The following is a 15092-nucleotide window of genomic DNA, read 5'->3' on the forward strand; positions in this document are numbered from 1 at the left end:
AGTATTATTGTAGATGGGAATCAGCCTGCATTAGTGTTTTGTTTTGTATTGGGGAGGGGCGGTGAACCACGTGAGAGTTTACACTTGGGAAACATAGTTTATGTTTAAATGATTATTTGCCCAACTTATTTTGAGGTATAAAATAGAAATGGTCAGTAAGTGTTTGCTGATGTGTATGTTTGAAACCATATAAAGATAGTTGAAAACATGTAATGACAAATTCCAAGGAGCTACATCCAATATTAAAGATAACATGACTTAAAAAAAAAAAAGATAACATGACTAACAAGGTTTACATTATACACAAAAGAATTTTCATAAATATTTATTTTAAGTGCCTGATGATAACTAAAAGAGACGTTTCCTGCCTTTGTGCATCTAGTTGCTTGGGAGGCATTCCTTATTAAAAGAAAGGGTGCTAATAATATAAAAAGACTTTTTGCTAGGATCTCAGCAAATGTTATAAAAAAAATTTTTTTATCACCAAGTAGCCATTACCTTATGGGAAGGATTTACAGTAATATGTGATTATGTATATGCTACTTTCATATGGCGGTGTCAGAAGCTCAAATCAGGCCTGGGTAACTTGATTGTACATTAATAAATTTTTACATGATTTGACCAAAGCTGTTTGAAGGAAAGGGTTCTTATTAAACATTTATCTGGTAAAATAAGGCAAACCCTTTAATTGTTCAAATGGAAACTATAAGAATAGTTCTGATATTCTATTTTGTAAAATAATTAGCACTTGCATAGCTTTATCAGAGACACGTGTATTTTTAAAAAGATCTACATTCTATTTCTGTTATGCAGTATGGTTGCTCTATTTGACTCTCACTAAAAGAGGAGACAAAAATCAAGCTGATGTGTAAGATAAATTGACTTCATTTTAGGTTATAAGTTGTAAAGATATAATATGGTAAGTACTTTTCTATAATTCAATTCTATTGTGGGTTTATGGAAAAAAAAGAAAGCTTAAGAATTTTGGTATCAACACACATGGGGACAGAGGGAGTATTCCTAACATGGAACTGTGTAGCATGTTTGCCTATTAATGTATCAGTTTTGAAATAGAATATGTAATATTTTTATTATGAGAATAAATGTGGTATACATTTATCTTTTTGTTTAAAGTAAAAGCTAGATCTCAATCTCTGTTATTTCATAACATACTTTCTTAGAAGGTGAATATAATCAGCTCCCTGTTTTTAGTAGTCTGAGTTACTTGGATGATGCAAAGGTACTTCACATTTGAAAATACTATTTTCAAAATATTTTACAAGCTATTGCAAAAGCTAATTTTGTTATGAGGGAGGCCATGATTAGCTCAGTTTTACTGATAAAAAGATATGAAAAGTTTAAATAAAAGAACTTGCCCTGTACTTCAGGTTTTTTCCTAAAATTTTTCCCAATCACAGTGCCAAAAATAATAATTTAATTAATACAAAATCCAGCAGTTTTAAAGTTTTATTTCATGTTGGTTAACTCCTACTAGGCAAATTACTTAGAATGCAATATCCCAACTTTGGTACAGGAAAAAAATTTTTTATAATATAATTTAAAAACATTACTTGTCATAGACTGTTCTTTAAAAGAAGTTTAAAAAGACAAAAAGACAAAACACTTTACAAACATACAATTTCCTAGAAAAAATTTTAAGTACATGATTCTCACATAAGGCACTTCCATTCTCGTTCAAATAAGTTTCATAAGAAGTTCTCCATTTTTTTTTGCAACCAAGTCTTCATAAATTATGCAGTAACGTTGTTACTTCAGGTAAAACTTTATTAAATACCCAATTTTGGAATAATTTCCTTAAATATCTTTACCTTTGAACAGAATGAAGTTCAAGCATCAAATCCTAATTGAAGGTACTTTTAGTCTGTTTTGCAGTTAGAGAATTGGTAACGTTTTACCTTGTTGATCTTGTTCAAGAATCTTGAAATCTTCCAAAGGAAGACTGTTTAAGGCAGTTGGTAAAATGTGTTCTGATGTGCCCTTAAGTAATATATTATTTGCTTCTAGATTCTTCACCAAGCACGTGGCTTTGATCCATCTTCGAGTTGCTCTGCGTTCCTTCTGTAGGCAAGTTTTCATTTTCCTTCTTAAACTTGCTATTTCCTTTTCCAGTTTAATTATCCTCTTTTTTGCTTCCATAGGGTTCCTAAAGGCATAACTGTGTTCAAGTAGTACTTGCTGACTACTAATGTTTGATTTTAAATTAGGTGGTACGTTTGGAGTACAACTGTTGTTTTTCTTCAGAAGATTCCTTGACTTGAGTTTCTGAGCAGAATAAAATTAGAGGGTTGAACATAAATTATGGAATATCACAAATAAGTAAATTTTGTTTTGGATAACAGTATTTAAACTGCTCTTATAAGAACTGATTTTAAAAATTTGATAGGAAACATCAGCAGCCTATCTCATGTAGTCATGGATTCAAGTTTCTCAACTGGTTGAATTAACTCCAGCCACCTATTTCCTTTTGTCTTTTCTCTCCGGAGAGATAAAAGCATTGGTCTGGAAATAGAGAATGGACTTCCTAGGTCTCTTCCAAATTATTGAATATGATTCTGTAGAGACTTAAAAATATTCTTTGCAATATTCTAAGGCCAGTATAGAATGCATTTAGACATTTGGTTTATTTGTGATACTGATTTGATCTCTTTTTTAGGTAAATACTATCCTCTCAATTTGATTAATATTTCAGACCTGTGGTCCTACTTAATACAAACATATTCCAAAGTATCAAGCTCCTGAATAGATTTACCTATTAATTATGCACAGTTATATCTTATTGATACACTCAAGGTTTTAAAATCTGGCTAGAAACTTTCTTTCCAAATCAGAAACCTGAGGACCCTTTTTTCCCTTTATCTCTTTCATTCAATTAGTCATCAAGTCCTATTAATTCTATCTCCTAAATATCCGTATCACAAATCCTCTCCTCTTCATCATTCTTTTTTTTTTTCACTCTCTTCATTTCTTTTTTTTTTATTTAAGTTTTTATTTTTATTTATTTATTTTGCAACACTGTGCGGCATGTGGGATCTTCCCCGACCTGGGATCGAATCCACGCCCCCTGCAGTGGAATCGCGGTGTCTTAACCACTGAACCACCAGGGAAGTCCCTCCTCTCCATCATTCTTAATGCTACTACCCATATCAAGCCCATATCATTCATGTCTGGCTTGAATATATTAAAAACTTCTTTATTGATCTCTGGCTCATTTTGATCCTCACTAGTCTATTTTCTGCCACACAATAATTTTCTAACAGATTTGATGATTTAATACTGGCTAAATTCTTCTTTGCCTTCCTATTATTTAAAGAAAAAAATATCTTTTTTATATGCCAAAATATCTACATGGCATACTGTACCATTTAGGATCTCACCCCATTCTGCCATTCACCATCTTTTAAAAAATTAATTAATTAATTTTTGGCTGAGTTGGGTCTTCATTGCTGTGTATGGGCTTTCTCTAGTTGCGGCGAGCGGGGGCTACTCTTTGCTGCGGTGCTCGGGCTTCTCATTGCGGTGGCTTCTCTTGTTGCAGAGCACGGGCTCTAGGCGTGCAGGCTTCAATAATTGGGGCACGTGGGCTCTAGAGCGCAGGCTCGGTAGTTGTGGCACATGGGCTTAATTGCTCCACAGCATGTGGGATCTTCCCAGACCAGGGCTCGAACCCGTGTCCCCTGCATTGGCAGGCAGGCGGATTCTTAACCGCTGCACCACCAGGGAAGTGCTGCCATTCACCATCTTAATTTTTACTCCAATAATATTAAACCACTTATAGTTCCCAGATTATTTGATTAAGTTCATAGCTTTGTGTCTTTCATTCAACAAACATTTATTGAAACACAGGAATGCATTTATGAATTCCTGGGGACACAACAGTGAACAAGTAAGATAAATATGGTTCCTGTCTTCATGAAACCTACAACTGGCATTCCTTCTGTCTAGGGGAATTGGCAGGGACTCTTTTTTGATCTGTATATTCCCAGCATCTAACTTGGATTTTGACATAATGTAAAGTTTAGTAAACATCTGTTGAATGAATAAATGACCAAAATGTCAAAAACAAGGTATACTTCAAATTCAATAAATATATGAGTTTGTACTATGTACCAGGCACTATTTGAGGTTCTGAGGATTCAGATATGAAATGCTTGCCCTCCTGGAGCTTTTCTAATATCTGTGATAATTGGTTTACCACAATCTCCTCTCCCTTCTCTTCCATTCAGATAGTAACTCATGTAGATTTACAAATTTAACTGTCAAAAATAACTCAAGAAAAGCAGTGATTTTTCCTCTCTCAGAGGAAAAGATGTCTATCCTCCTTTTCAAAGCTAAACTTTATTTTGTTGACATTTCTTTGAGGATTCTTACATGAGGGAAAGGTACTTTTCAATTTCCACTCTGACAACCTCCCTTCTGAACCTTTCAGTGACCCTGTCTTTCTCAGCTAGCTTTTTCCCCTCTGATCAGATCTTCCCTAACTAGATAAAACATTGTTTTAATACATTCATACTATACCTTAAATGTCTCCTTCCTTTTAAATATCACTTGCTAACACTTATTTTCCATTCACTCCTCAACTCATTATCTTTTGTTCTCATCATGCTATTGCAGCTGTGCTGTGCAAAGTCAAGAACCCTCTCCTACGTTCCAAACTCCAAGCTCAAGCCCAGCCGAAATGCCTGAGCTCTATGAGGTTTTCTGTTATGCCTCCCTCTGAACTTATATTCTTTGGTGTAACTCTGGTATTCTTTGGGTGTGCTGCCCTGAAAGCACTTAACACACATTATTTGCATATCATCTTAAAATCAGAGCAGAGCGATGCTGGAGGTTTCATTACCATTTCTCAGTTTTACCAATGGGTCAATTATTGATAATAATAAACAATGATGTAAAATTCCAATATAATAAAACAGTTTAGGTTGGGGAAAGAATACTGGAGACAGGAGTGCTGAGCACTAATTCTAGCCTGCATCTTTACTTCAGTTTTGCTGTTTTCTTGAGGCACAGCATTATATATGAATTTCAATATATTCTTTTTTTTTTTTTTTTTTTTGGTACGCAGGCCTCTTCTCACTGTTGCGGCCTCTCCCGTTGCGGAGCACAGGCTCCGGACGCGCAGGCTCAGCGGCCATGGCTCACGGGCCCAGCCGCTCCGCGGCATGTGGGATCTTCCCGGACCGGGGCACAAACCCGTGTCCTCTGCATCGGCAGGCAGCCTCTCAACCACTGCGCCACCAGGGAAGCCCTCAATATATTCTTTTTTTTTTTTTTTTTTTTTTTTCCTCAATATATTCTTAATTGTTCCATGTTACAAACAAAAAGGGGTGGATTCTAAAAATGGTTAAAATGGCGTAAAAGTAGTTTTACTTACCATGGACTTTATGTGGGTACAAAAATCAAAAATGGTTGGAACAGCATCCATTTTAAGTCGTCTGGTTTGTCCTGTTAGGTCAAAACAGGAGGCTTCAAAGTGCTTTGAACAAAGAAAAGTATGTTTTCCTGGCACAAAATTTTTGCGCCTAACCAGGCGAACCCATTCTTTTCTTCTTTTAGGATCCAAAGGAAACCTTTAAAAAAAAAAAAAAAAAAAAGGCAACTCAAATTCCAACTATCACAATTCTGGTTGTACCTCAATGGTTAAAAGAAAATTTGAAAGGTAACAATTTAAAGTGTCTTCCATTTACATAAACATTTAACAATTTCCGGTATCCAGATACTGGAACAGAAACCAATTCATGCTCATTTTTATAAGTTGTAAAAAAGTTAATAAAAAACTGACTTAAGTGGTTTAATTTTTCAGGGTTTTAAAAAGAGACCTTTCTTCCCAAACTAGTCCTTAACAAGGGCAGTAAAATAAACAAGACTAAACTGATCTAGATCAAATTTATGTAGATCCATTATAAGCAGGAATAATTTTACAGTGCTTTGATCTGCTGCTCATGTACCTGGTCAAGACAAATCAGATCATCTACAGATTAAATTTCATCAAGACAGATTCTGGTATTCCTTCCTCTGTGTTCATTATGATACTTACTACATTGCTTTGTAATTTTCCATTTTAATAAATTTCCAGTGAAATCAAAGAAGATTATAAGTTTTTCGAGGACATGGATCATTTTATCTTTTTTTTTTTTTTTTTGCAGTACGCGGGTCTCTCACTATTGGGGCCTCTCCCGTTGTGGAGCACAGGCTCCGGACACGCAGGCTCAGCGGCCGTGGCTCACGGGCCCAGCCGCTCCACGGCATGTGGGATCTTCCCGGACTGGAGCACGAACCCATGTCCCCTGCATCGGCAGGCGGACTCTCAACCACTGCGCCACCAGGAAAGCCCTCATTTTATCTTTTTATCTAACTTTAACACTTACGTAGTGCCTTGAAAACAGTTGGGACTCAACAAAAATTTGCTTAATATAAATACAGAATATATGAATTTATAATTCACTATATTACTTGCATGAAGTTAAACTGCATATATTTTAAAAAAATGACCTCTTAAGCTATGTTGTACAGTAGAAGGCATAATTAATTACTACAAAAAGTAAAATGCTGATGACAAGCCCAGCAGGAATGTTTTTCCTTTTATATTTATTTCAGATATAAAATATACTGATATGCACCCAGTGTACACCTGTTAAGGAAGAGAAAAATATAAGGGACTGTCTAAAAATTCGAATGGTAACTGTGTTGACTGACTTGCAAATAGAGGAATCAACATTCACATGTAATAAGTTTGAACTGAACTCTTCTTTAGTTTGACTACCTTATCCTTGAAGTATTAATTATGAACTCACTAGTACCTAAAAAGAACCATTAAATTTGTTAGAAGATCATGTGGCTCAAAAGCCCCCAACTGAAGCTTCATTAGGTAACAGCTTTGGCTGTGTCAGATATACTAGGCTTGCTCAAATTACCAGCAGGGAGGGCCACAGAGGTGAAGGCCCAGACTTACTTACTTAGACACCCTGCCATCTCATGTCCCCACCCCCACTGCCCTAAACACACCCTCACCTGAGGATAACATTCATGTGTCACTCTGCAGTTCACATGTTTTCATATATGTACGTTGTTTTGCATTTCACTAGAAATACAAGTCTCTCTAATGGAGACTTTATCTACTCAGCCTAGCCCTCACCTCTTAATAGTAATGTATTCTCATCTCAAAGCTTTCTGATCACTTTCTCATCTCAAAGTGATCTGAAAATGTTTCCTGAGGATTAAGCTAAAAATTAAGCTTTAGTTTATAAGCACACTTCTTCTTCTTGGGACTTCAAGCACAAATAAGTACTATCAGCACTATTGTATTAGCATTTGTATAAGACTCTTCACATATATGAAGACTTTCTTTCAAATATTATCTTTCACCCCCTCCCCTTTTAGCTCGTTTTTAAACTAAAAAAAAGTTTTAAATTATGAAACCAACGTCTCCAATTGGACCTTAACGTGATCAAATTCTACTTCTTTCTTTTAAGACTCAGTTTAGGAATCCCATGTTCCTAACAAGTTTTTTTATGATCAGAAGACTTGGTCAGATGTTCCTATATCATATAGCACTAATATAACTGTATTCTAATTGTTTACTTTTCTATCTCCACCACTAGATCACAGGTTTCTCCTGGTTAGGAGCTGTTTTTTCACTACTTTTTCCTGTTAGTAAGCATTCAATGAACTTTTTGAGTGAATCAATGAATATACAAAGTAATGGAGTTAGTTTGGCATTACTAAATAATCTTTAGATTACCTGTGTTGAAATAAGAATAATCAACAATTTTATATTTGATTTTAGATAATGTTTTATACAGTATTAACCTTAATCATGTTTTTGCACGTGTTGTTTGGATTTTTCTCAGCAAATTCAAAGGGTGGGAGAAGCAGCCCATAAACTGAATTTAAGTAATAATAAATCATGTAAATATTAATTTAAAAAAATTAACGTGGTATTAATAGATGGATATATTCTTGTTTACACAATAATAGAACCAGGCTTTCAGAAACATTAGTAGTTTTGGAAAATCACTCAGTATTTTAACAATGCTATTTTGCTTGGGTCTTTAACAGCTGAATGCCTCTTACATTCCAAGCACTGTCCTAGGCACTGAAGACATAGTAGTAAACAAAACTGATCTACCTTTATGATGTCTACCTTCTATGTGGGTATACTGTAATGGGGAAGGTAGAGAATCAAATAGCTTGATGTAGTAGAAAAGAGTGGCTGAAAATAGTCTCTGTAATCAAACCAGGTATCAATCCCAGCTCCTTCATGTAATAGCTGGGTGACTTTAAGAATGTTGTTTAATCTTTTTAGGCCTCAGTTTCATCATCCATAAAGTGGAGTAATAATGGTACCTAGTGTGGTTCTAGGGATTAAATGAGACATTGTGAGTAAATGCTCAGCCCAATGCATAGTATGTGGTAAATACTAAATAAATGCTGTTTATTATTATTATAAAAGTAATTACAAGTGTCATGAGTTTATAAAAGTGTAAGTACAGGATTGCACGGAACCATAAATCAGGAAGAGCTAATCTCGTCAAGAGGCCTTAAGACAGTACGAATTAGCTAGGGAAATTAGGATGGTAGTAGTGAAGAGTGTTAAAGAGTATCTTGGGGACAGGAAGAGTGTTATGACATGAAACGAAGATGGAGGACTTTCCAAGTTAAAAAGTAATTTTGAACTTTATCCAAAATGGCATTGGTAAGCCATTAAGAGGCCTAATTTAGAGCTGTCAACAGAAAATGTTTTAACTGATTGTTAAACACAGCCATTATTAAAAATTAAATTATCTAAGTTTGCATTTAAATAAATTAAAAACAAAGGTAATAAATACTAAAAACCCATCACTTCCTAATTATTTTACTGTTGTCTATACTCTTCAGGTTACTTATGTCTGTTACACCTGTATGGAATAAATGCTATAGAACGGTAGTATTGCACGTTTCTTCCCAACTCCATGATCAGTGATGTCATATTGGTAGCTTATAACCAGTTATGGTGGGAGTATTTATATCATGGAAATTGGACAAACATTACAAATCAGGGCTTTCCCCCTTTCCTGGAAATCCTGTTGTTAAAAATTTAGCAACACACTATTGATTATAGAAGAGCGGTTAGGAGTGCATGAATGGAAGCAGTGAACCAGTTAAAAGGTTGTTGTAATAATCCAACTGAGAGGGAATGGTGAGAAGTCCAGGGAGGATGACCTCCTGGTTTCTGGGTGGATGGTGTTTCCATTTACTGAGAAAGGGAATATGGGAAGTGGTGTAGGTTTGGGGGAAGGGCAAGTTCAGTAGTACAGTTTTAGTACGCTGAATGTGAGGAACTGAAGAGACCAGGGAAATAACTGAGACACTTTACCGATAGGTCTAAAACTCATTAGAGAGAGTTGGACCAGAGGTATTGATTTGGGAGGCATTAACAGGTAAATGTTAACCAAGACCACAGGAACCATTGCAATCCTTCTGATAAGAGTGGGAAGACCTTGGTCAGGGGGTGGAGTGGCAGAGGAGACTGAAGTTAGGCCAAAAAAGTAAGATGTAAATCACAAAATTAGTATCAAATAATTCAAAGTAGAGAGTATTTCAAGGAGGAAATGATCACATGCCATGAAAAAAGGACGCTGGAGTGACAATTTATGTTAGCAAGAACAGTTTCAAAAGATTATTATTGGCAACACTTAGACTGGAATGGGCTGAGTAAAAGAAAAATGGTGACAGTAAGTTTAGGCAATATAAGCTGTACATGGGGATAAAGAAGTCTACCAATGTCCTAGGAAAGGAGTGAATAGTGTTTATTATGAAATAGAGATTAATTTTATTATAAATAATGTTATTTTAACCCCTAAACTTCTGGGGTTACACATGAAAATGTTAATTTCATAGCAAACAGTCAAACAGGGAGAGGAGGTATGTATGTTAGGGTACCACTGTGCATCTCCTAAACATTCATTATTGGTCCCTTGAATCCTCCCTCCCCCTCATCTTCCAAATCAAATGACCATATATGGTAGTTTCTCCTCAAACATTTCTCAAGTCTGTCCACTTTCCATCTCTACTGTCAGTACCACTGTAGTCTAGGCCACTGGGTGGACTCTCCATTGTTCTACTACAGGTTCCCAACTTTTTTCTCTATCAACGCTCACCTCTTCTAATCTAGTGCTGATTGTGCCAGCAACAGAAGTACACTTAGTTCAATTGACGCTGTAGCAGGATATCCTTGTGAAATAGCAGGTGCATTAACATTCTGTAATAAGCTCCTTTCTGTCAAATTCATCTCTTGATGATGCTTGACCAGCACTTTAAGTAACACTGTAATTCTCTGCACTGCAGCCTGAGGGCTTTTTAATATACAAATCTAATCACGCCATTCTTTTTATTTAAGCCCTCCATAGCTTCTCAAGTACTCATTGGATAAAATAGAAAATCCTTTAAGTATCGTACAGGACCAAATCTATGTCATCTTTTGGTCTCGTTTGAAATTTCACATCCTTTGAGAAGTGTTCTTTGACTTTCCAAGGCTAAGTTAGAGACCCTGAAGGTCTCTTCTTTGGCACTTGACCACAATTATTTATGTTGGTCTTTCTCATTCCAACTCCAGGAAGGTTAAGAATTCTCTGGATCCCTAGCACCATGTCAGGGAAATAAGAGCTTGGTACACAGTTGATGGATGAATTAATAAAGCACTACATTTGCATGAAGTAGATGAAAAACAGAAACACCACAAGGATTTTTTTTTTAGTGGTAACTTTTAATATGTGGGTACATTTTGTCATAATGAAGTAGGGAGAAAGGTCAAGGATATCATTTTCTACATTCTAAGATCTTAAGTTGTGAGGTATATAAAATCAGAACTGTTTGTACTTAACTTTTTGAATGCTTCTTTTCTTCAGGCATATGGCAGGCACTTGCAGAGAAGGTAAACATTTACCAAGTACTTATTATGTTTCATGTAGGGTTCAAAGCGCTTTCCAGAGTTCTGATTTGACAGAAATAGAGAATTTTGATTGCTCTTCCAGCAAACGAAGGCAAAACATAACCTGGGTTCTTTTTATACTACTCTGTTCTAGTAAGAATAGAAAGCTTATTTTTTCCACTTTCATTAACATCGCTTAATGCCACGGCTACTTACGATGATGACTCAATTTTTCCGCAGAGTTACTGTGCGTGACTCTTTGAAATTTAAATGCTTCCCATGTCAATCCAGCTAGTGAGAATTGACTAATTATACGGGAACACAGCAGGCTTTCTAGGTGATTGCTGACTTGAAAAGGCAGATCTTGCTTCCTCTTATGGCGTCATTAATATCAAAACTTGGTCTAACACATAGGGAGTAAAAGAATAGAAAATTAAGGTATCCCCCTGTCACTTTCTAGAGAAGGAGTAATTACGGAGAGAACTTGGCTCTCTTTTACAAAGTGAGTAAACCTTCCCCGAAGGGAGCGAAAAATTGGACAGATTTGAGAAACACACACAAAGGGCAAAAATGATGCGTCCCTGCTACTAGCTAGCTAGCTAGCGAAGTTATTAGAATTAGTAGAATCCTGTTCTTTCCACACAAGCGATACCCAGCCTAGGAACTCCCGTTTCCGTCACCCCCACTCCCTGCCCAGGTTACCTGTGGAAGCTGATGTTAATGTGCTTGTTGTAGGTAGTAGCACAACCCGCCGCGGCACAATTGGTCGGCATTTCCCTTTCGCCCTCATTCGGCGCTGTCTTAAGCCTAATCTGAGGCGCGGGCTGCTACGCTTCCTTCGGGAAGAGACTGGGCAAGCAAGGCTGGCGAAAGGCCCACCCAGCTAAGCTGAGTGAGCTAGGTGGGAAGAAAGGGTGTACGTATGTGTGCGGGGAGGGGGGGGTGTCAGCCTTCCCTTTCTCTTTATTAATATGGCGGACTTGAGCCACAGGAGCCGACAGTCCTGGAGCTCTAGTTCCCTTCGTTTGCCTTCACCAACATGGCGGACGCAGCCCGTCCTCTCTCAGGCTCCCAAAAGGGAGTAGGACTACTGCTTCTCTTCAGCAGCTGTCCTCCGAGCAATTAAAAAGAAGACGTGTGTCCCTCCCATCCCCCCATCACTCTGAAACTCTCACGGCCGAGATTAAGAACGGGCCCGCCTACCCCGCCACGCACCCAGAAACCCCAAAGCAGCGTCTGGAGTGGGGACGGGCCTCAGACTGGAAGGACAAACTCTAAGCGAGAGCCAAAAAAAAAGACTACAACTCCCAGTGAGAATCGCGTTGTCCTAATTATTATCGCGTGAACTGGGAGACTTGTTTCCTGCGTGCCGCAGGAAGTGACGTCACGAGCAGAGCCACTTCCAGAGCTCTCTTCTCGCGAGGCGGAAGAGCCCAGATCGCGGAGGAGCAAGGGGGCGCTAGGGCAGGGAAGTGGGTTGCGACGGTCCGGCGAGAAAGAGCTGGGGTGCGGGGAAGTTGGGGAGCAGAGCCCGCTAGGTGAGCAAGTAGGGTAAGGCCGCACCGACCGGGTCCGTTGAGAAAGAAGGAAACTGAGCAGGAAGGCAGCTGACGGGCGGATCCCCGGACAGGGCGCTAAGGTTGTGTGGAACGCGCTGCTCCCGGGATGGCGACTGCAGATACTCCGGCCCCGGCCTCCAGTGGCCTCTCGCCCAAGGAAGAAGGGGAGCTTGAAGATGGGGAGATCAGCGACGACGATAATAACAGCCAGGTACGGAGCCGGAGCAGCAGCACCAGCAGTGGCGGCGGGCTGTTACCGTACCCGCGGCGAAGGCCTCCTCACCCGGCCCGGGGCGGTGGATCCGGCGGAGGCGGTGGCTCCTCCTCGTCATCGTCCTCTTCTCAGCAGCAGCTGAGGAATTTTTCACGCTCGCGGCACGCGTCGGAGCGGGGCCACCTCAGGGGACACAGCAGCTACCGACCCAAAGAGCCGTTCCGGTCTCACCCGCCCTCCGTGCGGATGCCTTCGAGCTCACTGTCCGAAAGCAGCCCCCGACCGTCCTTTTGGGAACGGAGCCACATCGCCTTGGACCGTTTCCGTTTTCGAGGCAGGCCTTACCGGGGTGGGAGTCGCTGGAGTCGGGGGCGAGGAGGGGGTGAGCGAGGAGGCAAGCCGGGGGGCAGACCTCCTCTGGGAGGAGGAGCTGGATCCGGATTCGGCAGCAGTCAGAGCTGGCGAGAGCCCTCTCCACCTCGGAAGAGTTGTATCCTTAACGTGGCGGTCTGCCCTGGGTGTGTCACTGAAGTTCCCTTTAGCGTCTTGTCAGATTTGTGAGATGAGTAACTTTTCGGAACCGTCAGAACCGCTTGTTTTCACTGTGCCAGTATACTTAACGTAGGCGGTTCTTTGGTAATCCCCACCCATGTGTCAAACTGTAGCATTATTTCTTAAAATTGCTTTATTGGGTGTATTGCTTTTCAACATGAACGTGTTATGGATGGGGGCCAAACTGGTGGAATCTGAGACAGTGTAAAATCAGATTTGCAGTATTACATCAGAAGCCCAAGTTTCATTAGCCTTTGTTTTTGCTAGTACAGGAACTTTGTTATGTGAAGTTCCCTTAGATTGTTAAGAGGGAGAAAAAAAATATTGGCCATAAAAAGTTTGGGGAATACTGTTGCTTATTTCATATTGCAGTGTCACATTGAAAATTGTGAGGTTTCATCGTTCATAATCCTACTGGTTTTATTTGTGATTCTGTTTCTGCCTTTCTTGATTTACTCTTACACACTGCCGCTTTTTTAAAGTTAAAAAAAAAAAGAACTGGTATATTCCTTGTCAACTCAAATTCAGAGGTTTGAAATTCACATATCTTTGGGGGAAACTTTACCTCCTTAACTTTTCTATTTATTATGTTCACATTTTGAACATTTTATAACTCTTACTGCTGACAAATGTGGGCTAGATAGAAAATGAAACTTAACAGCATTTTTATTTTAATATATTGGAAACTATGGGGTTTATGGGAAGGTGGAGTCTATGGAGAGGTTAAGAAGGAAAATAGCAAAATAATATGGTTTTTGTCCCCTTTAATCTTATAGCTATCATAAACATTCCTGAGTTTACTCATCTGAGGGTTTGCCATTTTAAGATGTGTTTGTAGAACTATGTCTTAAAAAACTTTTTTTTTTAATTGAAATATAGTTAATTTACAACGTGTGTTTCAAGTGTACAGAAAAGTGATTCAGTTATTATATAGTATTATAATTTATTGTAGTAATGTAATATATACTTTTTCAGATTTTTTGTAGAACTGTCTTGACATATTCCATGATAACTGCATAAAAATAGTTTACTTAGAACATTTATTACTGGTTGTAATTTCCATGGTGTAATGATTTTTTAATATATTCATTATATATAAAACTTACATATAAAGACATGAGTTTGGGAGACACTCAACATTTTTTTCACAGAATACTTAGGACCAAACTGTCTTTCCCAGATGTCGGGATCGGAAGGGGACCAGAAATGTAGGTTTAGGTAAGAAGTAGGAGCTTCTGGTGCTACTGCTCTGAAAAAACTTCTACAATCAAAAGTTGGGTTAGGAGCACTCCAGGATTGTTTCAGAAAAAAAATCATGTAGGTATTTAACTTTTAAAAAGAGGAATGCTCTTTCAATAAAGTTAGAAAACCTCTGCCCAAGATATTTTTTTTTTTTTTAAACTTTAATTTAATTTAATTTTTAAAATTTATTTATTTATTTATTTTGTGGTACGCGGGCCTCCCACCAATGTGGCCCCTCCCGCCGCGGAGCACAGGCTCCGGACGCGCAGGCCCAGCGGCCACGGCTCACGGGCCCAGCCGCTCTGCGGCATGTGGGATCTTCCCAGACCGGGGCACGAACCCATGTCTCCTGCATCGGCAGGCAGACTCTCGACCACTGCGCCACCAGGGAAGCCCCCCAAGATATTTTTTTAACCAAGGATTTGTTCATTGTCAATTCTGAGCCTAAAAATGGAAAGGCTATTTAAGTACAAATATGTAAATTTTTTAAGAATACAAAGATGTAACTTTTAATTTGTGTTGGAGAGGCAAATGTAAATAATTATAGTTCAATGTAAAAAGTTCAAATTCAGGTATGTAAAAAGTACTATGGGAGCTT

At 38.5% G+C, this 15092-nt stretch overlaps 2 protein-coding genes across 4 annotated transcripts in view; one reads left to right on the forward strand and one right to left on the reverse strand.

Moving 5' to 3' along the window:
* On the reverse strand, positions 1-12179 carry THAP2 (THAP domain containing 2). Its single transcript, XM_032644664.1, has 4 exons — positions 12131-12179; positions 11630-11824; positions 5393-5588; positions 1-2283 (listed from the first exon to the last, which is right to left on the reverse strand). The coding sequence occupies exons 2-4, from the start codon at positions 11698-11700 to the stop codon at positions 1894-1896; spliced, it is 657 nt and encodes a 218-aa protein (XP_032500555.1). The 5' UTR covers positions 11701-11824; positions 12131-12179; the 3' UTR covers positions 1-1893.
* Positions 12180-12296: 117 nt separating this feature from the next.
* The window catches only part of ZFC3H1 (zinc finger C3H1-type containing), a 50225-nt gene continuing 47429 nt past the window's right edge, over positions 12297-15092 (forward strand). For all 3 annotated transcript variants that reach the window (XM_032644661.1, XM_032644662.1, XM_032644663.1), the window contains exon 1: positions 12297-13190. In XM_032644661.1, the coding sequence (XP_032500552.1) occupies positions 12593-13190 (598 nt within the window). In that variant the 5' untranslated portion in view covers positions 12297-12592. The remainder of the gene's footprint in view (positions 13191-15092) is intronic.

The sequence above is a fragment of the Phocoena sinus genome, chromosome 10, assembly GCF_008692025.1.
Source record: "Phocoena sinus isolate mPhoSin1 chromosome 10, mPhoSin1.pri, whole genome shotgun sequence".
Lineage (NCBI taxonomy): Eukaryota > Metazoa > Chordata > Mammalia > Artiodactyla > Phocoenidae > Phocoena > Phocoena sinus.